A 26,087-nucleotide genomic window follows, 5' to 3' on the forward strand; every position below is an offset into this window, starting at 1 on the left:
TGTATCTCTCACCTTGTTCTTTGTATAAAGATAAGGTGCAACTCTGAGAAAGACCCGAGGAATTTCCTGTAATGTGTCATTGTCAACAACATGCAACACACAGGTTGGTACTGTTGAATAAACTTTTGGTACAATAATCATGTCTTCTGGAACATGAAATATTTCCCTACAATAAAAGGAAGAATTGAAAATAACTTATTTTATATTAGGATTTTTTTGAATAAATCTATTTCTAATTTGTTTGCATGGATATCCATACTGTTGTTAAATTTTCACACTGAAATACTGTAAAACTCTGCAACCAAGCCAATATGTATTTAAATACAAATTTTTGGTATACATAAGCTGCTAAGAATTGCCCTGCAGTTCTTTGGACAGTTGACATTGGAAATGTGCATTAGATTGAAAGGTTTTGAAGTAGCCATTGAGTATAGCAATTTAGAAAGAAGTTTGACTTTTAATTGTTTTAAATTAGTATTCATTTCCCAGGTCAATGAGGGGAAAAAATAAAAGTATTGCTTTACTTTTCAAATAAAAAATACCGAGGAAGTCATTTAATGTTTCTTTCCATATCTCAGACTTAACTTGTTTATAATGAAATTTACTGTTTCCTCTTTGTGATGTGGAAAGCAGACACTGAAAGAATACTTAACAGAAAAAGAGATTTGCCTGAAAGGACAACATATTAATATATCTGAAATTAGGACAGGGGAACATATAATTGGAAACTTCAGTATGTGAAGATTTGGGTCTAGGCATATTAAGAGAATTAACTGTAAAAAAAAATTCATTTCAGATTGCTGGTGGGTTATGTCTAACTCAATAATAAGTCTTCACCTGAAGACTACAAACCAAACATTTGCTTGTTGATCCCCGTAAGTTACAGTATAATCAGCAAAAGTTGTCTTAGTCCATTCATCTTCATAGCAACGATATTTTTCAACTGACTTACATTTACTTTTAAATATATCTCTGTAAAAGATAACACAAAACAATACCAGAATATTAACAGAGACAATGATGAAACAATTATGTTACTTCTGCTAGATAAGATGAACACAGGCCATGCAAACACACAACATTAAATAGCAATGACTATTTTATTAATTTCTTTCAAACATTTATACACCTACTCATGTTACACCAAACTGTGGGAGGCTACGACGTTATGAAAGGCTGTTTCCTCACAAAGGGACACATGGGTTTGATAAATATGATATTGCAAGAGATATATTACCTCAAAAACATCAAAGAACATTGTTCAAAATTTGGATCAATTACAGCCCACAACTTTTGAAGTGTTTCTTTGACTCTAGCATTGTCCTTTGTGCCTAAAATTACAAAAGGAAAAAAATATATAAACGACTACGTAATGTACGGTGAATATTTGTAGTACAGTGATAACTTGTATTATCCAAGTATTGTATAGATTTAAATTAAATCTATTAAATTAATTAAATTAAATTCTATCTAATTCTATAAATAAATCAAGATTCTAGGCTAAACTTAAAATATCTGTCCATGCACATAAGAATCAAACTGACTCTGCTTATGTGACCTCACAATCTTGAGTGGTGGTGATCAGTGGTGGGTTTCCAATTTTTTTACTACCGGTTCGCTTGAGCGCGCACACACACTTGTGCATGTAACGCTTCTGCGCATCACAGAAGCGTCTGGGCAGGTGGTGAATCCTCTCGCTGCCACCACTACCAGTTTGCCTGATCTGGACCTAACCAGCAGAAACCCACCTCTGGTGATGATCATGTTTTTCATGATCACTTGTTTTATCCCCAAAGCTGTCTTTTTCAAGAGTTGGACAGAAAACAGACATGTGACTTCCTGAATATTTTTCAAAGTACATTCACATACCAGTTCAACTTTTCAGAATGATATTTTAATGGGAAAAACTATTTGACAGAGATGAAGAGCTTCAAAAAAGAAATTAACAAAATATTATGCAACTAGAAGGAGTGGTAGCAATAAGTAGGGTCTGATCCATACTATTTAGACCAAGTATGAGTTTCTATTGCGAAAATACTCACAAAGAAAGGTATGAAAATAATGATTTTGTGGGATAGTGAAGAAAGATAAGCTGTGTAATGAGGCACATTTAGTAGTATAATTCTATATTCAAGTACATTTTCAGCCTAGATATTGGCTAAATAAATTCTCTGTTCTGAAACTGCTGATATTTTTCCCCCAGGATCAAAAGATCAATAAGCAATAGTCTGTTTATAGTTCGATCCTTGTTAGCTGATTGTATGCAGTTTCAAGTAAACTGAGTTTTGACTAAAAATGTGCTACAAGCATATTTATGATGTGTGTGGCGACTTCTGAATCTGTCTCCATGTGAACATACTTTTCTCTATTCCTCATAAGATTTCTTCCCAAGGGGATTATTGTTTTAGTTTTTGTTTTTAGTTTAATGAATAATAAGCTGCTTGGATGCTCTGACACATCATGAAAGAATTAACAATAAATGATTTTACATTTCTCCTGATAAATTTCACCCCATACATCCCATTAAAAACTCCCACTGTTTTAAAAATAGTGAATAGATTAATTTGGAAAATCCTGACCTGGTTTTCTGCTGTTCATCAATAGCCTGATGTAGGTTCCTCTCCATATAGCTTGCAGTTTAACTGCAGCTTCCTCTTCTTCAGGAGTAGGCTCTCTATTCTGCCAAAGAAAAATATTTACCTCTGTTGCATCTGAAAATACATAAATATATAATATATAATATACTATGTATGTATAATATATACATAATCACAAAAAAATCATATAATTCATAAAACACAACGAGTGACTTGGAATGAAATGTTTTATGATGAACTATCCTTTTTTTGTCAAACTTGCAGCCCACGGGCCGGATGCGTCATGCACTGGCCATCCCCACCCCCGTTTAAGCGAAGAGGGAAAAAGTTGTGATTCATCACGTGGTGACGTGATGTCACACATTTGACACCCGTGTTTTAAACTGTTCTGTGGGTAAAAACCTTGAGAGAGGTTTTTTTTTCCTTAAAAAGCAGTTAAAAATATATGACCATGTGACTTTTATAATATTATGATGATTTCTACGTATTAACAGTGAACTCTATTCCATAAGCACTGATCTTTATTGTATCCCAAATTATCTATCTACGGACAAGAAAAAAAATGCATATTTAAGGATAAAATCCTAAACAATGGAAACCTCATAAAGACTACAGAGGTACAATCAAAAAATGTAAACTCATTGCTCATATCAAAAGGGACAGAAAATAAAACAGCACCATATCATGACTTTATAAATGTGTAGCATGCCCACTGTTAGAATGCTGAATGTAATTTCACAACGATACTGAAAAATGACTGCAAAAACCTGAAATGGCCACATCATATGACTATTTTCCTAATGAAGAAAAGCTTCAAAAGCTGAGTGTCATTTAATTTCATTCAAAGCATGAGTATCAACTAAAAAACTGAAGTTGTAAAATATACAAGAATATATTCTTTAAAAAAAAGTATAATCAATATACAGGATTTATCAAAGTTAGTATTTAGGCTAGATATAGTTTAAATAAATTCTCAGGGGAAAAAGTCAAAGTCTTGCAACTTTAGATAAGAGAGGCATTGTTCTCTTTGTCTGCCAGGAATTAATTAAAACTGAAATTCAATTAAAGTTTTAAAACATTTATGACTGAAAGTTTTTTAAGGATCTTGCTAAATACCTGCAAGTGTTTAGCGCCACTAGATCTTAATTGCAAATATCCAAAAGACCACTAGAAAGAAGAGCTAAGGAAAATTCTTAATCTTTATTGCCATTATTAATTTGGTAGCATTGGTATTGAAATGACTGCAGCTCCAAAAATTAGGAAAAAAACATAAAGACTGTAATTTTAGGTTTTATTTAAAAAATTGAAATCAGTTTATATATTCACAATATGTTTATTTTTTCAGAATTAGATGCCAGCTTTATATAATAATAGGTAGGGCTATGTGAAATGAAGCCGTGCCCAACACATATTGAAAGTTATGTCCAAACTTCAAAATGCTACTTCATTGGCTTTCAATCATCAACAGCATACACAAGGAAGGAAATACAGCTAGCAGTACTCAGACTCACTATTGCCTTCTATTATCAAGGAATGATAAATGTCGAAAAAAATAAAATTAAACATTAAATTCCTCAAATGATGTTCTTCCATTGTGCTCAAAAAGGACCTTCACATCTAACAGGTATGGGGCCTGTTTCCTCAAATAGGCTAATAATAAAGACAATTTAATTAGTCATCTTATTTCAGATTCATGAGGGATAAAAAGGGCATTTACCATTTTAATGAAGATTTAATGAATGCTTAACATGGTGCTTTTTATTTGTCAATATAAGAATGGCTGGATTTACAATATTTACAATATTCACTGATTTTCTCCCAAATTCTATTATCAATAGAATATTTAAAGACAAATATTGCTGATAAATTCTTTCACTTATTTTACCTGAGGATTCAGTGTCTTCAACAGAAACATCACTGAGCTTAAAATCCAGTGTAAAACTTCTGTAAGCAAATTCATAATTGGAAGGAACATTGCCTAATATTTGTTTCATCAGATGCCAAAAGGCATTATTAAAAGCCTAAATATATAAAAATAAACAACAGCAAATTATTTAAAATAAATACACTATTCATATACAATTGATATATTATTTTATATTTAAGAAAACAGACCATTATTATATTATACACATGCATACACACACACACACACACACACACACACAAAGTCAAGAAAATAGATGAGTCTATTTATTTGGGAACTAGCTTTTATTACTATTGTATAAATGGATTATTTTCTTATTAGATAAGATTTGATTTGATATCATCCAGTTCTGATCAGAAGACATTGTAAAATATTTATTCCCAGCATCAGATGTATTTATCTGATCATAATATATGTGTTTAAAAAAATAAAATTCACACCATCTCAGAGATTTGTAAAAATTAGGTGGTGTTTTGGGAGCAAATCTGGAATTAAGACAGCTGTGGATCCTATAGATTCCCTGCTTGTAAAAAGCAACAGCTGCAAAACTCTGTGGAAATATTGCGAATGGGATTCCAAGATCAGATCTATACCCTCAGAAAACAGGATTTACATCCTGCATAGAACACATGATAAACCTGACTTAGATCCTCTTAGATGATTGGTAAGTGGTATCTGGGCTAGGCTTTTTGTCACCATTGAAAAATGCCAATTTTCAAATCATTAGGAATTAATAGCATATTTTATTAAACATATTAATTAGATCAGTGGTCTCCAACCTTGGCAACTTTAAGACTTGTGGACTTCAACTCCCAGAGTTCCTCAGCCAGCTTTGCTGGCTGAGGAACTCTGGAAGTTGAAGTCCATAAGTCTTAAAGTTGCCAAGGTTGGAGAACACTGAATTAGATGACAGATCCCGTCAGAAACAATAACCAAAGAGCATATACAAGTAGTACTCAACTTATGCCCACAACTGAGCCCAACATTTCTGTTGCCAAGTGAGAAAGTTGTTAAGTGAATTTTGCCCCATTTTACAACCATTCTTGCCAGAGTTGTTAAGTGCATGATTGCAGTTTTGAAGTTAGTAACATGGTTGTTCAGTGAATCTGGCTTCCCCATTGACAGTGCTTGTCAGAAGGTTGCAAAAGGGGATCACATGAAAAGTGATCATAAGTCACTTTTTTCAGTGATGTTGTAACTTGGAAAAGTCACTAAATGAACTATTGTAAGTCGAGGACTACCTATACAAATTAGTTGTCTTCTTTTTGTTTGTTTGTTTGTTTTTACCTTAGAATGTTCTCTTGCGATTCCTGTGCCATAAAGACCAGGGGGGCAATGTGTTAATTCCAAGGCTTTCATAGCTTTGGGAAGATTTTCTGCATTCCCATAATTAATTATTACATTTCCAATGGCTTTCATTATAGCAGCAGCTTGTTCCATAAAACGATAGCTTTCCTGGGGGAGGGAAAGAAATATTTTATCTGTCAATAACTAAGAACTATTCAAAGAATATGCATATGCCAAACGTATAAGTGGATGTAGTATACCCTAACTTATAATGCTTATCAATATCTCTAATTAGTGACATCATCAAAGTAAATCATCAAAACCCACGTAGGACAAGTGTCATCAGCTCAGGACTCTATGGATATGATGTGTTATCTAATCTCATAAAGAAAATGCTGCATGTCATACCTAAAGTTAATGATTAATATAATCCTTCCATTGACTGCATTAACCTACGGTGACTCTAGGATGGAATGTTACTAAAAGTCAATATTTTCAAGCAAGCCCTGGCCACTTTATTTTTCAAAGCCAAGAATAAAACTAAAAATAGAGACTGTAAATAAAATGAAATGAAAAAGGAAACAATCCTCTCCCCCACTATAAAGTAAATAATAGTCAATGAGAACACAAATCCAATTACCATGGTAACAAATACCTTTTCAAGATTTGGTAGAACTATATCCTCTTCACCAAATACACATGGCACCATACTACACAGATGGATATTGTGTCCTATGGGAGAGCTTGCAGTAAAAAGTAACACGTGGCGGCTATATTTTAAAAAAGCAACACACGAAAGTAATTTCCAAATAAATTTTTCCAAATATAATGTTCATAATTTATTTACACATAAAGAAAAAAAAGTGAATATAAAAATTTATGGACTGAAATAAGCAATGTATGAAAGTCTGCATTTCATTTAATCCCTGTGGAGATTCGTACCCTCACCACTATCCCGTCAGGCCTGGGGATAAGATCACAATCTGTCCCCACCCGAATGAAGAATGAATGTTGTGTATTATTTTACTTTTATGTATTGTTTTATGTTTATTGTTTATACCCCCCTCCCTATTTTATGTAAGCCGCCCTGAGTCCCCGCGGGGAAAAGGGCGGCCTATAAATATTAATAAAATATCTAAATATCTAAAAAAACCTGCAAAAATATTGGTTAAGTTGCAAAGTACACATGCATAGCAATGTAGATATAATGCCTAATCCAAAAATCATATGCTGTAGCTAAAATTGAGATGGATTCAAATCTTATGCACTGCAGTTTAAGCAAGATGCTCTTTTCTTCTTCATCTCATTTTTTAAAATTTACAGTGTGATATTGTTGTAACCTACAAGGTTGTTTAACTATTCCCAGGCATTGTAGATTAGTGACTAAGGCTGTAATTTAAGCATACATTTAAAAAAATCAGTTTAATGGAACCCAATGGGAATTACTTCTAATAATAACTCTAATATTAATAATAATAACTTTAAAAAAGCAAGTAAAATCAATTCCTGGTACAAATCTCAACTGTTTCACCAATTTATAAGTTGGGCTAAGCAAAGTACCTCTCAATCACAGCCTTTAACCAACCAATCAGGAATAATATAATGGTTTATTGGAATTATTTACTAATTGATTTTGTATATCCTTAACATTCCCAGTGATTAACAACAAAATTAAAACATTTATGATAAATAATGCAAAAAACAAGATAAAAAAGAAAAACACCAAAAGAATAAAGGAAGCAAGCCAAAGTTGAGTCATCACAATGAATACTCTAACACACTCCAGAAGAAACTCAGGTTTAACCAATTTCTGGACCGAATAGGGTAGAAACCAATATCAGTTCCAGAGGCAGGTTATTCTGTAAAGGGCTATCACCGAAAAACATTGTTTCTAGGCCCCAGCCACCCCCAGTTAACAAAAGTGTGAAACTCCAACCAACTTTCTTTAAAATGCACATTCTAGGTCAACTGAATTTGGTTGGAGAAGGCAAGTACTAAAGTTATCTAGGAGCCAAGACAAATAGTATCTTATTAAATAAATCTTTCCATCTTTGTACATGCAATAATCTTGCTACAGTTATCTTGTACAAAACGAAGTTCCATAACTTCTTTCCAACTGTTTGTCCATCAATCTCCAAAGAAAAACCTCTGGCCTCTATTGTATATTAATCTTTAATGTCATCTGAATCAGTGTATTTGAATCCAGTATTTTCTAGTGTTCTTACATGTCCACCAAACATGATAAATAGCTTTTCTTGTTAGCCATATTTGAAACATATTGTACATTTGAAGTGCTTTTATACATTCTCTAGACAATTTCTCTAGTGACAGATACCAATGATTGATCCTTTTATAAAAAGTCTCTTTAATATTATATTATAATATAAATTTCAATCTTCATATTTTCTTATTGTTTCATCTGCATAATCAGTTTTTGTTCAGTTTATCATACATTCTTTCACTTGTTCTGTTTCAAATTTCAATAAAAGTTTATACATTTTAGCAGTTACATATTTATCATTTGTGCGCAAGTCTATTTCAAACTCAGTTTTATAATGTTCCAACCATTATTTTATCTTTTTAAATCTTTCTAATAATTATGAATAAGAGAACCATTGGCAATTATATCCCTCCGCCATCAATTCTTGTTTTGTCATCCTCCTTGACAAAAATTATTTCCCATCTATAAACTGATTTACAGCTAAGGGCCACAAGGGTGTTTGGTATACGATTTATATCTATATTTTCAATGTGGTATATCTAACATGATGTTCTTTAAAATCCATGTCAACCTTGAGTTTATTGTACCACAAATATCCATGCCACCCAAATTTTAGATCATGTTCTTCTCATTCCAAGAGACTTTACTCCAAAAGCAGTGCCACTCTTTCATCAAATCAAACAGCAAGATGCAAAAAATTATTTCAAATCAGGTAAATCCAATCCTCCAATGCCCTTTGCATGTTGTAACACTTTAAATTTAACCCATGTTTTTTCCCTGTCACACAAATTTAGATATATACTTCTGCCACTGTTTAAATGGAGCCTCAGTTGTCAAAACAGGTATTGTTTGAAACAAAAAATTCATAATAGGCAGAACATTCATTTCTATCACATAAATTATCGCCAGCAATGACAATGGGAGTTTCTCCCATCTTAAGATTTCTTTAAAACTTAATTTCATATCTTAATAGAGTTATTTTGAAATAACAGACAATTCATATTATATTTTACCTTCTTTTCAATCTTAGCACCAATTTTATTCATCAATGCTGTTTAATCTTGTATTTTCATATATATTTTTAACATCTTCATCTTCTATTTATTAATCCTGAAACCTGCTTAATGCACCAAATTCTTTGTTATTGGCAAAAGTCCTTAACATATAACTTCATTTTTTAATTTTTACTCTCACAATCTTATATCTCTATTCAGTATTTTAAGAACCAAAACAAGGGACTGGGCATCCCTTTCTTGCTCTTTTTTATATCTCACAGGGTTTTGTTATATCTTCATTAATAAATATTTCTGCTTTCTGTGAAGTACAAATTGATCTTGCCCATTTTATAAAGTTCTTGTCAAAATTCATACCTTCCAGAATCATGAGCAAAAAAGCCCACTTCAAATTGTCAAAGGTCTTCTCTGTATTTAAGAAAATCAATGTGGATTATTTTTCATTATGTTGTTCCAAAATATCCAACACATTTCTAGCATTCTTCTTGAAATGTCTTCTAAGTAAAAGCTCATGCTGATCCTCATGAATAAATTGTTGCAAAATTATTTTAGTGTACCAGCAAGAATCACTGTGAACAATTTGGAGTTATGATTCAGTAATGATATTGACTTCTTGTTAAAGTCAATTTTTGTCCTTTATATATTAATACTATATTGGCTTTTTTAAAAACTCTCTGGCATTTTTTCTGCCTGTAAGATAAGAGTTCATCATGCTTTATAAAGGTAATAAAAATCATCCTCAAAACCTTTATAATAAGATCCAGATAACCCATCTGCTCTAGCCACTTTCTTAGTTTAATCCTTTTTACAGCTTCGGAAAGTTCTCTTATTGTTACAGGTCCATTCATAATTTGCCTCTGCTTCTCTGTAATTGTTGGTAAATTTGGTTTCTTTAAATAATCATCTGTTTTCTCTAGACAGATATCCTATTGGGTTTGTGCCAGGGTTCCTGCCTGCATTGGTACTGGTTTGCTTTGCTCATGCGCACACCAGACTTGCGCTGTGTGCATGTGCACAGTTCACTGCAAATTGTTCCACGCATGTGCAAAGACCATGTAATACTAATAAAAAACATGCCGGCAATGGCAGCGGAGACCGGGGAACCAGTTCGGGGGTGTGGCCGGCCTGCGACGCTGCTGGTTCTGCGACTCAGGCCAAATTACCACTATTGGTTCGCCCGAACCAGTGCGAACCGGTAGGAACCCACCTCTTCACAGCCACCTCAGTTCCACTAAGCAGAGAATCACTCAATCATGATATACTGCTTCTTTCTCAGGATAGCTTTTGGATTTCTTCAATTGATTAAAGCTCAAGTGTCTTCTACAATGTTTTATAGTATCAATGACTTATGGTATCAAGCTTTGCTTGTTCAGGTAGCTGAAAGGAAGAGTTTGATACCAGTTTCTCCCAGAATCAGGTGTCTGCCTCTACCAAAGAGTTTTTCTCCCTATGGTTTAGTTTATTTTCTCTGCTTTCTCTGCTTTTTTATCTTCTCAGATGCATCGCTCCTCAACCGCATACACTTTCTCCTCCAATGAGGAAATAAACTTGCATTTGAGCAGGAGTATTTTAGGTCTTCTTCAGTCAAGAAGATAAACATTGCATAAACTCTGCAAGTCCCAACTAAGCTTGTCTCAGAATTTATATTGCTCTTAGCTTCTCTGCTGATTCCCTTAGACAAACTTGGATACCATTTCCCCCTATTTTCTTTACAAGCTACTAAAGGATGCTTCTCTGGTTAAGCACTGGACTGAAAGAAGACAGGGACAAAAAGAGAAAAGTAGAAAAAGGGAGAGAAAAAATATAAACTGTGTTTCTTTTTGACCTTTCTCACTAAACTGTGGTTTTCAAGGTCTTACAGAGATTGAAAAAAGGGTAGCATGTAATTCTTGTACGATTTCTGTTTAAATAATCTGTCAAAGTTTATACAATCAAAACAGAAAAGTAGAAGGAAAGTGAAGAATTCTCAAGGCATGTTTCCAAATGGTTGTATAAACATACAAAATGCATGTGGTTCAGTGTAAACAAATATAAGATCATGTTTAGAGATAACAAATGGATGCCTCCCAGTGCACAACATATATATGATAGCTATATAATATATTATGTCCTGTTACAGAGCTTTTATCCCTCCAATATTACCTGCAGGAAACAGCAACAGCAGGATGTTATTGCATCCAGGTTCTGCTTGATGTGGGTTCCCTTTCAATAGTCACCTACCTGGCTACTATGGGAATAGTGAGACCTTTATATCTGATTGAGAATAATGTTTCTCACAGAAAGAAAACCAGCACATACCCAGCAGGAAGACTTATTACAGCAGCTTTAGTAGCATATGTGTGGATCTTCAGGATTAACTGCCCTGGAGATAAATTTTTCCATGAAAAACTTTCAACCATGAGTAACCCCAAAGGAACAACTTGGTTTTCTTTCTGTACAAGTGCTAGAAAAGTAGAAAACATGATATATTAATAAATAATATACAGCCATGCCTCTTTTTATAAATGCAAAACAAACAAACAAAAAATCAGCACAAAATTTGTTGTTAAATATTAGGAAAATTTAATTTATATATTCCAGCAAACGATCTTTGTACCTAATAAGCTATAGTGAAAAAAAGGCTCATCATTTTTTGTGCTTTGAACTTACTTAGGCATCATGCCAGGATATGCCATGAATTCAGAACTGTATTCAGCTAAAAAAAGGTAATCCAATATAATTTTATACACGACTACTGAGAAGTCCCACTGAGCTTAAAAGAAACATATTGTGCCATAACTAAGAATAAGATTGTGGCCAAACATATTTTCCTCGACTTCTTCTCACTTTGAACACGTACTGTGTAATTCAAATAAAGAAAATGCCAGTAATATTTCTGTGCCCCCTTTTCCCTCCCTGTTCAATGAAATTTCCATTTTCAACTGAATGACACAGAGACACTTGCCTTATAGGAAAATAAAATCCTTAAATGACTTACACTTCCAATTTGGTTATCTCATGCAAATATTCCTAGAGATAGTTAAATCCCATGTAGTCACAGTTAAATATTTTAACTTAGACACAGACACATAAAAGGAAGCAAATTTACTTTTTGCAAGTGCTCTATTACTTCTATATATTCTTTGGAAAGTTTTTCTTCATACAGCCCACCAATACAACCTAGAAACAATTCATTTGAGAATAAATTTTTACTGTGTTTGATATTATGTGTTTGTTTGGAATGGCATAGGGTCTCCTGCTTGTGTAGGTGGTTGGACTAGAAGACCTCCAAGGTCCCTGTCAACTCTGCCTGTTATTTTGTGTGTGTGTGTGTGTGTGTGTGTGTGTGTGTGTGCATGTACACATTTCTGTATGAATGCATTAGAACTACAGTATATGACAAAGTAGGTTGATATGGGATTGCAGTGACAGTGATTATGCCAACATTATAATTCACTAGAAGTTATAAATTATCTTGAAATTTCTAACAATCCTAAATATCCTGATGATGATAGACAACCATTTCTTGAATTTGTCTATTTTATTAAAGTGTATTTTGTTGGGTGCATCTTGAGCAATGTAACAGGTTTAGGTTTAGGTTTTATTTAATTTGTATGCCGCCCTATTCCCGAGAGACTCAGGGCGGCTAACAATCTGGAGGGGAGGGGGGTACAAAATAAAAATAAAAAAACAAACAATTTAAAATATAGCAACAGTTGTAACCTCGGTTGGGGCTGGAAAATTCAACAGCCCCAGGCCTGCCGGAACAGCCAGGTCTTAGTTGCTTTGCGGAAGGCCGGAAGGGTGGTAAGGGTCCGGATCTCAATGGGGAGATCGTTCCAGAGGGCCGGAGCAGCCACAGAGAAGGCCCTCCCCCGGGGAGTTGCCAGCCGACATTGGCAGGCAGATGGAATTCGGAGGAGGCCTAGTCTGTGGGATCTAATAGGTCTTTGGGAGGTAATTGGCAGGAGATGGTCTCTCAAGTAACCAGGTCCGATACCATGTAGGGCTTTAAAAGTAATGACTAGCACCTTGAAGCGTGTCCGGAGACCAATGGGCAGCCAGTGCAGCTCGCGGAGTGTAACATAAGTGTACCGAGGTGCACCCACAATCGCTTGCACGGCTGCATTCTGGACAAGCTAAAGTCTTTGAACACTCTTCAAGGGCAGCCCCATGTAGAGCGCGTTACAGTAGTCCAGTCTTGAGGTGACGAGGGCGTGAGTGACTATCCGAAGGGCCTCCCGGTCCAGATAGGGTCGCAATTGGTGCACCAGGGGAACCTGGGCAAAGGCCCCCCTGGTCACAACCGACAGATGATGTTCTAGAGTCAGCTGCAGATCTAGGAGGACTCCCAAATTGCGAACCCTCTCTGAGGGGCATATAATTTCACCCCCCAGGCTGAGAGATGGAATAGCTGGACCATCTTTGGGAGGGAGCATCAATAGCCACTCGGTCTTGTCGGGATTGAGCGCAAGCTTGTTCGTTCCCATCCAGACCCTAACAGCCTCCAGGTACTGGCACATCACTTCTACCACTTCACTGAGTTGGCACGGGGCGGACAGATACAGCTGTGTATCGTCCGCATATTGATGATATTTAATCCTGTGCCGGCGTATGATCTCACCCAGTGACTTCATGTAGATATTAAATAGGAGGGGGGACAGGACCGAACCCTGCGGCACCCCATAATTGAGGGGCCTAGGGGTCGACCTCTGCCCTCCGACCAACACCGACTGCGACCTGTCCGAGAGGTAGGAGGAGAACCACCGAAGAATGGTGCCTCCCACTCCCACCTCCCGCAACCGTCGCAGAAGGATACCATGGTCGATGCTATCGAAGGCCGCTGAGAGGTCAAGAAGCACAAGGATAGAGGAGTGACCCCTATCCCTGGCTCGCCAGAGATCATCGATCAGCGCGACTAAAGCAGTTTCTGTGCTATAACCAACTTCCCATTGCCAAGATGACAGTTCCTTTTTATTCACAGAAGATGATATTTTAGGGTGGAGGTGGATAGTACACCAAATAAAAGAAAAATGATGCGATAATTTCTAGTATGATGAATAAGAATTTTCTTGCAGTAAGAACTAAATGAATTAATCATTTCACTTTCTGAAATGTTGATAGATTGCATGGTAATTTGCCTGCCTGGTGCACAAGCTGCCTATATCCACACACTACTTAGATAGTCTGCATACTGATACATATTTAATGATTACTCTGCATATTGTGACATAGGGGAATATAGTCATGAATTCTTGTGTGCCAACTTTAAATTTCTCCAAAGGAAACTGAAAGCCAGTGTGATTCTTTTTGAAATGCTCTCTGCTTCATCTAGACAGCAAAATCAATGGCTTTAAATATATGCCTGGAATTCTGGAATAGGCATAAACAGCTTAATTCATTAGATATTGCAAAACATTTTTTAAAAATTCATGTCTGTACAAAAACAATGGGCTCTTCTTGAATCTCGACAGAACCTTGACAAAAAATGGATTCTTATACTTGCCTATGAATAAAAAATGAACAAGAATCAACAATTATTTTGAATTGAATAAGAGGGACAGTGTGTACAGAATGTTACGGTAAAACTAGACTCCTCTGAGCCAGGATAGACATTCTGAAAAGTCTGGTTTGAAGGATAAAGTAGACAAAGGACATAATGAAAAACTGTTGGAATTTATTTTTCTTGCTCTGCAGATGTAAGTGAAATTTCATTTAGGTGAAGGAACTTTAAGAAGGCAATAGGAAGACATTTCTGTGTTGTTGTATGGGCAAGGCTGAAATAGTTAGACATGTTTGTCTACCAAATGATGAGCCTTCTGGATTGGAAGGCACTCCTCTAGATATTGGGCACAAGTATCTAGTTTTCAAAGTAAATTTAGATGTGATGGTATCAGACCAAACTTACAACAAATCTGATCACTGAAGCCAGAACTTTTCTTTTGAGGATTAATTGACAAGCAGTTAGAAAAAAAGCCAGGGAAGATTATTCCAATATAAGATCACAGCAGCAAGATTATTATGTGCACAAAGATGGAAAGATTCAACACTACTCACTATGTAGGAATGGTTGGTGAAGATTTTGCTGAAATGGATAAATTATCTTCTTTGATTAGAGAAAAGACATTATCTACATTTGTTGGTGACTGGAAGCCTATTATGGACATTTTGTGTAAAAATGAAAAAAAAGAATTTGTGACATGGCTTTGAAAGATAGATATAAAGAAGAGTAATATTATGGAACAATAGAGAGGGGGGGAGAGAGAGAGGTAAATATATTTGTACTTATAACTGCTATGAAGACTATCAGAAGGTGCTTCTTTATGGTTTTTTTCTTTGTTTTCCTAAAAAAATTATTATACTTTTCCCTCTTAATTTCTTTTCCTTTTCCCCTGAATATCTCTTAGAAAAAAATCCGAAAGAACAATATTAATATTACTCTTGTGCTTTGTATTAATCTTACCTCCAGTTTCTCCCCAATGTACTAATGCAGAAAAGCTAACTAGAATATCAGTAGGCTTCAAGCTGTCCACACACATATAATACAAGACTCGATCATCTACCATCTGAAAGGAGAAAAGATCTTTCTGTTTACATTCTATCATCAAATGTTGTAGCAACTAACAATTGATAGAATTTCTATTATATTTCAAAGTTTGGTATTGGATACAGAACCGAAAGCATCAACCCGTTTTATCAGAGCCATGAATGTTGTTTTCTCATAATTATTAGTGCTGTTCTAAACAACTGACAAAAAGTTTACACTGTTTTGTATGAAGGGTTTTATATATATTATACATAAAATATATAATAAACTTTATTTGATTAATGTTTTATCAATACAAACTGAAATATATTGAGATATAAATTATATTGTCGATAAACTTACCCTAAAATCTGACTTTTGATAGTTATAGGCATAGGTACTTGGTTTGTGGAAAACATATAAATTCCTAAGAAAAATGAATATGATTATTTTAGCATAGGTTATATAAAAATCCCTCAAGTGATGTCGATTTTTACTAAATTAAACAATATTCTTAACTTTTTAATTAAAGGAGATAGAATAATAGTAATAGTAAAAATTAATTCCCAGTATTTTGTAGAGCCCAAACTGAAAAATATTAGTATTGATTGACAGAAATTATTTATAGCCTTTATATTTAAGAGTGTACAAATAGTCTTATGCAGCAGTGAATTCTGTAGTTCTGGTTTTCAATTAAAATCAATTGGTAAAATTCTGGAGAATATAGAACCATAGAAATAGGAGATCTTGACACAAAGAATAATTTCTGTATAGTTCTCATGATGTCCCTTTCAAAAAGGACTCCAATGATTGTGCACGTAACCTTGGCAACTCCTTGCCTTCTTGTTTGGGTCTAAATACAATTTATTTGCTATATTCAAAACAATGTTTTCAATACAAGAACACATGTTTTCAGAAATATAGGGTTACAACTCAAAAAACCCTCACTGCTTCTTACTGAAAGCAAATGCAGAAATCTTCATAGTCCATCCATATTTCCTTGGAATTAATGTTCTTTTCAAGTTCAATTTCTTCAAGAGATTTATTTACTATTTGGTTGTTGAAAGCAGCATCTGCTGATTCTGGTATCTGAGCTACTTCACTACTTACTTTTTCTGCAGATTCACCTATGAATAAGAAACAAAAATGTAGAATTTTTTCCTCAGATTAAGCCTATGATTCTGAAAAAGAAAAGATGATGGTTTGTTGATGAACTACAAAATAATATATATATGGCAACTCTTGAACTCTTGATGCTTTTACTATCTTAATAAAGTTAAGACAACATTTCAGTATATCTGTTGAATTGAGCTATAATCCAATTCAGGGTACAAATTCAAAACTCAAGTGGTGCAAGCTGATAAAAAATGTTATTGAGGTAATCACATCTGTCTCAATGTCTTTGTCTGGTAATATAATGGAAATTTTAATCTGAAGCAATTTAGTTTAAGACCAAAACCTTTATTCTAAAACAAATACCTAGGTATATATACACTTCCTTAATTTTTTTCATTTCATTTCCAATGTTGTATTTAATTTTTTAAAAAGTCAGATAACTGAATGTTTGTAATATTAATATCCAACACTGTAATTTATTGATAGCATGTCCATCTTTTTTGTCTATATTCAATAAAACTTTCCCAAATATTTTTCTTTATTATAAAGTCTTTTTTACTGTGTAACAGAAAGTCCTAATTTAAATATTCTTGCTGTGATTGGGTAATGGGCTTTACTCAATTTTGGATAGTATACCCAGGGAAGCACTGTTCTAAGGCATCTAATTAACAGAATATTAAGAAGCTATTATATAAATATAAATGGGCAAATTGTTTTGGATACACTATAGAACTAGACAAATGGCAAAAACTTTGGGGGGAAAACCTGTAAGTTGATAATCGCAATACTTATAAAGAAAATCTATATAAAATGTTTTATAGGTGGTAGTCACCACCGGCAAGATTAGCAAAGATGTTTAAAAACATGTCTGCCAGATGTTGGAAATGTAATCAGGCACCAGGCACGCATTATCACAAGATGGACATGTACAAAAGCAAATAAATATTGGACAAAAATACATACATGGTTAGAAAAAGTGTTAACGCAGCACATAGATTATAAACCAGAAATATTTTTATTAGGCATGTACCAGAAAAGTATGATAAAGGGAATATATATTTAATATTACATGTATTGACAGCACAAGAATTGTATTTGCACAATATTGGAAAAATGAGAAAACCCCTACAGAAGAAGATGCAATTAATTTTTTTATAGATTATGCAGAAATGAACAGATAGACATTAAAGACAAAAGAAAAAGAAGACACAGAGTATTTTCAAACATGGGACTTGTTTTACAAATGGTTGGAAAACAGAGGTAGAAATTAGGAGTGTGAAAAGTATTATTATATAAGCAAAATGATCCAGACAATATGCTGTTCACCAAGCACTTATGTATGTAAAGTGAAAATGTATAAATTAACTGTTAAAAAAAAAGAAACTATTATATAAATATCATTGTATCAATATATTTGAAATTTGGTAGTCCATGTGGTTTATCTAACATCCTTTCTCTCACATAATATGGTACTTTATTCATTGCAATTTTTATGTAGCATAGAATTCTAGAGATCAGATGAAATGGTTTGGTACTTATGGAATTTCTGCGATTTCACATACTTATTTTCTTTTGTTTGTGAATTCGACTCCACTTTATTTGGCTGACCACTCTGATCTGAATGGCTTATAGGTCTAACATATTGGCAATTGGCAATTTAATAAATTTATATGCCGCCCAATCCTGTAGGACTCTGGGCGGCTTACAGAAACAAAAATAAAAGTAAAAGTTAAAATAAAGAAGAGATACAATTTAAAAAAATACACCAAACATTCCATTTATATGGGGCTGGACCTTGATCAACAGCCCCAGGCCTGCCGGAACAGCCAGGTTTTCGTGGCTTTTCGGAAGGCCGAGAGAGTGGGAAGGGTCCGGATCTCTACGGGTAGATCGTTCCACAGGACCGGAGCAGCTACAGAGAAGGCTCTCCCCCAGGAGGCCGCCAGCCGGCATTGTCCGGTCGACGGCACCCGGAGAAGGCCCAACCTGTGAGATCTTATTGGTCTTTGGGAGGTATGTGGCAGGAGGCGGTCTCTCAGATATCCAGGTCCTAAGCCATGTAGGGCTTTAAAAGTAATGACTAGCACCTTGAAGCGCGTTCGGAGACCAATAGGAAGCCAGTGCAGCTCGCGGAGGATGGGTGTAACATGGGTGTATCTAGGTACACCCGATATCGCTCGCGCAGCTGCATTCTGGACCAACTGTAGTCTCCGAACACTTTTCAGGGGCAGCCCCATGTAGAGCGCATTACAGTAATTGAGCCTTGAGGTGACAAGGGCATGAGTGACCATTCGAAGTGCCTCCCGGTCCAGATAGTGTAGCAGCAGATTGAGGTTTGGTTTAGCAATGTACTTACAAAAGACCAGGACTCGAGACCACGAAGGTGCAAGAGAAACAGCTTTATTGACGCGTCAAGAGTTCAGAGTGTTGCACACCAAAACTGAACTGCCTGGGCTACACCCTGGGCAGTGATTTTATACCTTTTAATCAAACTTCGTAAATCAGTAGGCGTTACAATAGGCGTATACATTTTGAATGTCCAAGCCCCCTGCTTAGGACAGGGAAATACATTTTGGAAAAATACAATGGAAAAGTCAAAAGTTACAATACAGAAGTGAATCCTGATAGTCATAAAAACAAGACAGAAAAAGTTCTGAGATAATGCCAACATTATTCTGTCATTTGGCTATTTTGAGTTATTCTACACCCACATTACTTCCGTGTGCCATCCTTGTGCAGAAGCTTGCAACATGTTCCCATATTTGTAAGACTTAGGAGGAAGTTAGAAGTCAAAGTGGACTAGAGTGAAATGTTAAGCTAATATGAATTTATAGTTTTCAGCCTATTAGGACCAACTAACCTGTCCAGCCATCTGGTGGGCTTACCTGTGCACCCCCTCCTGCCTTAATAGGGCCGCAACTGGTGCACCAGGCGAACCTGGGCAAAAGCCCCCCTGGTCACAGCCGACAGGTGGTGTTCTAATGTCAGCTGTGAATCCAGGAGGACACCCAAGTTGCGGACCCTCTCTGAGGGGTGTAAGATTTCACCCCCCAGGCTAAGGGATGGAATGTCTGGACTATCCTTGGGAGGCAACATGAATAGCCACTCGGTCTTGGCTGGATTGAGCGCAAGCTTGTTCGCTCCCATCCAGACCCTGACAGCCTCCAGGCACTGGGACATCACTTCCACCGCTTAGCTGACGTAGCACAGGGCGGACAGATACAGTTGGGTATCACCGGCATATTGATGATATTTAATCCCGTGCCGGCGTATGATCTCACCTAGTGGCTTCATGTAAATATTAAATAGGAGGGGGGACAGGACCGAGCCCTGCGGCACCCCATATTTGAGGGGCCTAGGGGTCGGCCTCTGCCCTCCGACCAACACCGACTGCGACCTGTCCGAGAGGTAGGAGGAGAACCACTGTAAAACAGTGCCTCCCACTCCCACCTCCCGTAACCGTCGCAGAAGGATACCATGGTCGATGGTATCGAAGGCCGCTGAGAGGTCAAGAAGCACCAGGATAGAGGAATATCCTCTATCCCTGGCCTGCCAGAGATCATCGGTCAGCACGACCAAAGCAATTTCAGTGCAGTAACCAGGCCTGAAACCCGACTGAAAGGAATCCAGATAATCCGCTTCATCCAAGGTCCGTCAGAGTTAAAAGGCCACCACTTTCTCAACAACCTTCCCTACAAAAGGGAGGTTGGAGACTGGACGATAGTTATTAAGGATAGCTGGGTCCAGGGAAGGCTTCTTAAGGAAGGGGTCTTACCACTGCATCCTTCAGAGGGTGCGGGAAAGATCCCTCCTGAAGAGAGGTATTAACAATCCTCTGGAGCCAGCCTCATGTCACCTCCCTGCTGGTCGAGACCAGCCAGGAGGGACACGGGTCCAGTAAGCAGGTGGAGGCACTCACCACTCCCATGGCCTTGTCCACTTCCTCAGGAGCGACAAGCTTGAACTTGCTCCAAGAAATGCGATCAAGGCCCTCCCCCGGCATCTCGGCTGGGACTGTCCAAGTGGCATCTAGGTCTGTCCAAATCCAAGCGACTTTGTCCGACAGAAACTGAACAAATTCCTCAGCTCTTCCCTGTAAGGGCTCTCCCAAACCCCTCCCTTTCAGGAGGGAGCGGGTTATCCTAAACAGGGCGGCCGGGTGAGATTCTGCGGACGCAATAAGAGCGGGAAAATGAGCACATTTTGCCGCCCGTATCACCACTAAATATCCTATGAAGGCTCTTAGTTGTGTTCAGTCAGATTCGGAGTTACTAGCACTCCAACGTCGCTCTAGGCGTCTCTTTTGGCGCTTCATCTTCCGGAGTTCCTCGGTAAACCAAGGGGCCCTCCTGGATCCACTGCCGCGGAGAGGTCACAAAGGCGCGATCCGGTCCAGAGCCTCAGCCGCTGCTGTATTCCAAGCAGCGACCAAGGACTCTGCCGGATTGTGGGCAAGGGAGTCGGGTATCTCTCCAAGCACCGTCTGAAATCCCAAAGGGTCCATCAGGCGCCTGGGGCGGAACCACCTAATCGGTTCCTTCTCCCTGCAGTGAGGGAGTAGTTTCTGAAAATCAAGCCTCAGTAGGAACTGATCTGACCCTGACAAGGGCGAGATCTCAATGCCCTTCAGTTCCAGATCATGTCTCCACTGTCCCGAGAGAAACACGAGGTCGAGCATGTGACCCGCTGTATGAGTTGGACCCTGAATTACCTGGGTCAAGTCCATGGTTGTCATGGAAGCCATGAACTCCTGCGCTCCATCCGAGCGTTCGCCGAGAGATGGCAGGTTGAAATCCCCCAGTACTATCAGCCTGGGGAACTCAACCGCCAGTCCAGCTACTGACTCAAGGAGCGCAGGCAGGGCTGTTGTAACGCGGCTGGGAGGCAGGTACGTTAGAAACAAGCCCACTTGACCCCCTAGGTCCAACTTCACCAGAAGGGACTCACACCTGACAGTCTCCAGAGCAGGGATCCCACAAGGTACTAACGACTCTCGGATGATGGCTGCTACTCCCCCACCCCTTTCTCTGGTGTCGCGGTTGGTGGAGCACCTGAAACCCTTCTGGGCACATTTCTGAGAGGGGGACTCCTCCCTCGTGGCCCAGCCAGGTTTCAGTAATACATGCCAGGTCTGCCCCCTCGTCTAATATTAAGTCACGGTCGAGGGGAGCTTTATGAATCACAGACCTGGCATTTAGCAACAGCAACCTGAGACCAGGGCCCTGACATCTCTCGCCACCCGGTCCTTGAGTTGAGCTATCAGGGCCGGAAGGAGGGATCGCTGTGACATAGCGAACCCTACTTCCCCGGTGATGGCTAGCCCTGTAACTCCCGTCGTACCTGCCTCTCCCAAACATGACCGGGATGCTCCAGCCCATCCCCGTCCCCCCTTCCTCCCCTCCCGCGGCCCCCGTTCTCCCCAGCAGGCCATTCGTACCATACACTCTGGGATGAGAGGCGGCTCCGGGCCCCCATCCACTTCTGCTTCTGCACTCAGTGGAGGGGCTCCAGGCCGCACTCTCAAAACAATCAAAACTGAAATTAAACAAGAGATCAATTTACAACAACATCCATTTCATGTACAAGGTAACCATAGAACTCTTATAAATGATACTCTCATTGCGGGAAGGGACAGGCTCACACCATATCCACCCCCAAGATATACTGGAACAGCTAAATTTTAATAGTTGTTAATAATAATTAATATTTAATGCATCCAAGCTGTTAAAGTCTGCCTTGCATTTTTAAATATTGCACAGGAAATGGAACAAAAAAGCAGAAGGGAATGCATAAGTATTGAGTTAATTTCAAAAGCACCAAACAATCATACAATAGAGCATATGTTACGTCTTCGCTTCTCATGCCTAAATTTGCTTCAAAGTTTCCAATTTGCTGATAAATGGATGACAATGAGTTTGATCAAAAGGATCCTTTTTCATCAGCAGCATTTAGTCTATTTTTATACTGCTTTTCTGTGCAATTGTTGCAATAATTTCTGTTTCTCCCATTTTTAATTAACTATCTAGACTTGAGAATAAGGTAAATAAAATTTTCATTTTTAAACTAAGAGACTGTATTACAACAAAATGTTTACCTTTAGTGGATCCTTCAACAGTGTGTGATGGAACTACACCAGATTCCTGTAGAGTAAAAACACACATTTTAAGCAACTTTATGATAGCAATACAAATAATCATGTAACATTATTTAAGAAGTTACATGGTGTAATCCTGTGCATTACACATATTTACTTTGAGTAATTCCAATTCAATGTCTCAAATGTGCTTTTTCAAAAAGCAATTGGACTTTCTTGTTTTTTTTCCTTGAAAATGCTTCACTTCCCATCCAAGAAGTTTCTTCCAGGATGTGAAGTAAAATGTTTTCAAGGAAAAAAACAAACAAACAAAAAATGCCCAGTTACTTTTTGCAAAAGCACATTTGAGACAACCAAGACCTGGATGTTTGAGGTATCTTTAAGGTGACCAGATTTTCAGATTGGTAAAGAGGGACACCATTGACTGGGGGGGGGGGGGGGGCTTGATTAAAAATTTTATATTTTGTCAAAAGGTCACACAAGGCGATTATATGACCCCAGGACACTGAAAGCATCATAAATATGAATCTGTTGCCAAACATCAAAATTTTGATCACGTGACCATGAGGATGCTTCAACGGTCGCTAAGTGTGAAAAATGGTCACTAAGTGTGAAAAATGGTCATCGGCTGTTGTAACTTTGGTCACACTAAATGAACTGTTTGAAAGCTAAAGCTAGCTTGCATTATGCTAGCTTACATTTTCAAGAGAGAGAAGCTAAACTCCTTATTAGAATTGAAATAGAAATGAGTAGAGTAGAGTAGAGTAGAGTAGAATAGTTTATTACCCAAGCGTGATTGGACACACAAAGAATTTGTCTTCGGTGTACATAAATAAAATAAAATACAATACATTCATCAAGAATCATAAGCTACAACACAGTGATAGTCTCTCTCTCTCTCTCTCTCTCTCTCTCTCTCTCTCTCTCTCTCTCACACACACACACACACACACACACACACACACACACACACACACACACAGACAAATACACATACACTCCTCCACTGGATTCAATGGGGTTTAGGAAATCCCCCCACCCTCATACACTCCCTTTCTTTCCTTCTCTCTTCCCTCCTCTGGATTCAATGGGGTTTAGGAAATCCCCCCACCTTCATACACTCCCCCTTTCTTTCTCTCTTCCCTCCTCTGGATTCAATGGGGTTTAGGAAATCCCCCCACCCTCATACACTCCCCTTTCTTTCTTTCTCTCTTCCCTCCTCTGGATTCAATGGGGTTTAGGAAATCTCCCACCCTCATACACTCCCCTTTCTTTCTTTCTCTCTTCCCTCCTCTGGATTCAATGGGGTTTAGGAAATCTCCCACCCTCATACACTCCCCTTTCTTTCTTTCTCTCTTCCCTCCTCTGGATTCAATGGGGTTTAGGAAATCTCCCACCCTCATACACTCCCCTTTCTTTCTTTCTTTCTTTCTTTCTTTCTTTCTTTCTTTCTTTCTTTCTTTCTTTCTTTCTTTCTTTCTTTCTTTCTTTCTCTCTTCCCTCCTCTGGATTCAATGGGATTTAGGAAATCTCCCACCCTCATACACTCCCCTTTCTTTCTTTCTCTCTTCCCTCCTCTGGATTCAATGGGGTTTAGGAAATCTCCCACCCTCATACACTCCCCTTTCTTTCTCTCTTCCCTCCTCTGGATTCAATGGGGTTTAGGAAATCTCCCACCCTCATACACTCCCTCTTTCTTTCTCCCTTCTCTCTCCTCTTTGTCTCTTTCTGTCTCTCATCCTCTTTCTCTTTGTCTCTCTTCTCTTTCTCTCTCCTTCTTTTCCATTCTTCTGTCACTTTCTCTCTCCTTCTCCCTTCTCTCTCCTCTTTCTCTCTTTCTCTCAGTCTCTCTTATCTTTCTCCTCCTTTTCCATTCTTCTATCACTTTTTCTCTCCTCCCTTTTCTCTCCTCTTTGTCTCTTTCTCTCTCTCTCTTACCCTTTCTTTCTTTCTCTCTCCTTCTTTCCCACTCTTGTCACATTCTCTCTCCTTCTCTGTCTCTTTCTGTCTCTCTCCCCTCTTTTTTCTTCCTCTCTCCCACTCTTTTATCACTTTCTCTCTACCACCCAACCTGTCCCCATACTTATCTTCGACTGATCATGTTTGCAATAATTTACCTTTTCTAAATAGGCGTAGTTCCCTTACCAGATCCCTCGCTCAATCAAACACACACACACACACAAACCATTTTTCTCCAAACTTTGGTCACAGCAGGGTTCTGACTTCGGCTGGTGGGAACAGCTTTCCCCTTTCCCCGTTCAGTTTGGCAACAAGTCTAGTGGAGGGCTGTCCCCATCCCCGGTGACGGGGCGGAGCGGGGATAGCGAGAAGGCAGGCCCGGCTCTTCTTGGCTTCTGCCTCTCCTAGCAGCATACAAGAAACCCCGCGATCTCCGGTCTCTCTTAACTTAGATATGGAAATGGCCAATAGGAACAGCTCGTGGTCACAGATCAAAAGAGGAGATCGCGACGGAGAAAGAGCATACATTAGAGCTGCCCTCCCTCCCTTCCCTACTTCTGCGCATCTCGAAACCACAGAACAGGTGGAATTTGCCCCGACGTTTTTCCCACGGACAATGAGTTCTCCCTCAGACCTTTTACGATACAGCCACGTCAGCTGGTGAAGTTTGCCATTTTATCTACTTCTGTAGAACCCCTTTCTGCCAGGGCTACCAGGATACCTAAAAATAGGAGTTGTGACTTGTCGAAGGTGGACTGGTCTGTCATGATGGCAAAGGCAAACAGCTGTGGTGTTGGAGTGTTAAACCGAAAAGGATTTTCCTCCCGCCCCGGCTGAGTGAATGAATTTGGGATCGCCGGGGCAGGAGAGCGTGGGAGCAGCCGCCCGAGAACTGTTAACACTGGAGTCTGTTTCAGTCTTCAAAATAACTTCCACTTGCTTCCGGGGCTCCCGCCGCCCGGCAGAAGCCCCTGAACCATGTGGAAGTTCTCGGGCGGCTGCTCCCTCGCTCTCCTGCCCCGGCAATCCCAAATTCATTCACTCAGCCGGGCGGGAGGAAAATCCTTTTAACACTGTTCTCGGGCGGCTGCTCCCTCGCTCTCCTGCCCCGGCGATCCCAAATTCATTCACTCAGCCGGGGCGGGAGGAAAATCCTTTTAACACTGTTCTCGGGCGGCTGCTCCCTCGCTCTCCTGCCCCGGCGATCCCAAATTCATTCACTCAGCCGGGGCGGGAGGAAAATCCTTTTAACACTGTTCTCGGGTGGCTGCTCCCTCGCTCTTCTGCCCCGGCGATCCCAAATTCATTCACTCAGCCGGGGCGGGAGGAAAATCCTTTTAACACTGTTCTCGGGCGGCTGCTCCCTCG

At 38.4% G+C, this 26,087-nt stretch overlaps 1 protein-coding gene across 2 annotated transcripts in view; it reads right to left on the reverse strand.

The window, feature by feature from the left end:
* ADGB (androglobin) overlaps positions 1-26,087 on the reverse strand; it is a 177,463-nt gene that overhangs the window by 103,240 nt on the left and 48,136 nt on the right. For both annotated transcript variants that reach the window (XM_087718320.1, XM_087718319.1), the window contains exons 14-25: positions 22,761-22,806; positions 16,509-16,677; positions 15,914-15,977; positions 15,488-15,590; positions 11,344-11,488; positions 6,467-6,581; positions 5,812-5,979; positions 4,483-4,618; positions 2,580-2,711; positions 1,238-1,331; positions 838-972; positions 13-166 (exon numbers count right to left, since the gene is read on the reverse strand). In XM_087718320.1, coding sequence (XP_087574446.1) covers positions 13-166; positions 838-972; positions 1,238-1,331; positions 2,580-2,711; positions 4,483-4,618; positions 5,812-5,979; positions 6,467-6,581; positions 11,344-11,488; positions 15,488-15,590; positions 15,914-15,977; positions 16,509-16,677; positions 22,761-22,806 — 1,461 coding nt within the window. The remainder of the gene's footprint in view (positions 1-12; positions 167-837; positions 973-1,237; positions 1,332-2,579; positions 2,712-4,482; positions 4,619-5,811; positions 5,980-6,466; positions 6,582-11,343; positions 11,489-15,487; positions 15,591-15,913; positions 15,978-16,508; positions 16,678-22,760; positions 22,807-26,087) is intronic.

The sequence above is a fragment of the Thamnophis sirtalis genome, unplaced genomic scaffold, assembly GCF_051295495.1.
Source record: "Thamnophis sirtalis isolate CommonGarterSnake01/CBP01778 unplaced genomic scaffold, rThaSir2_p1.2 scaffold_6, whole genome shotgun sequence".
In the NCBI taxonomy this organism is placed as follows: domain Eukaryota; kingdom Metazoa; phylum Chordata; class Lepidosauria; order Squamata; family Natricidae; genus Thamnophis; species Thamnophis sirtalis.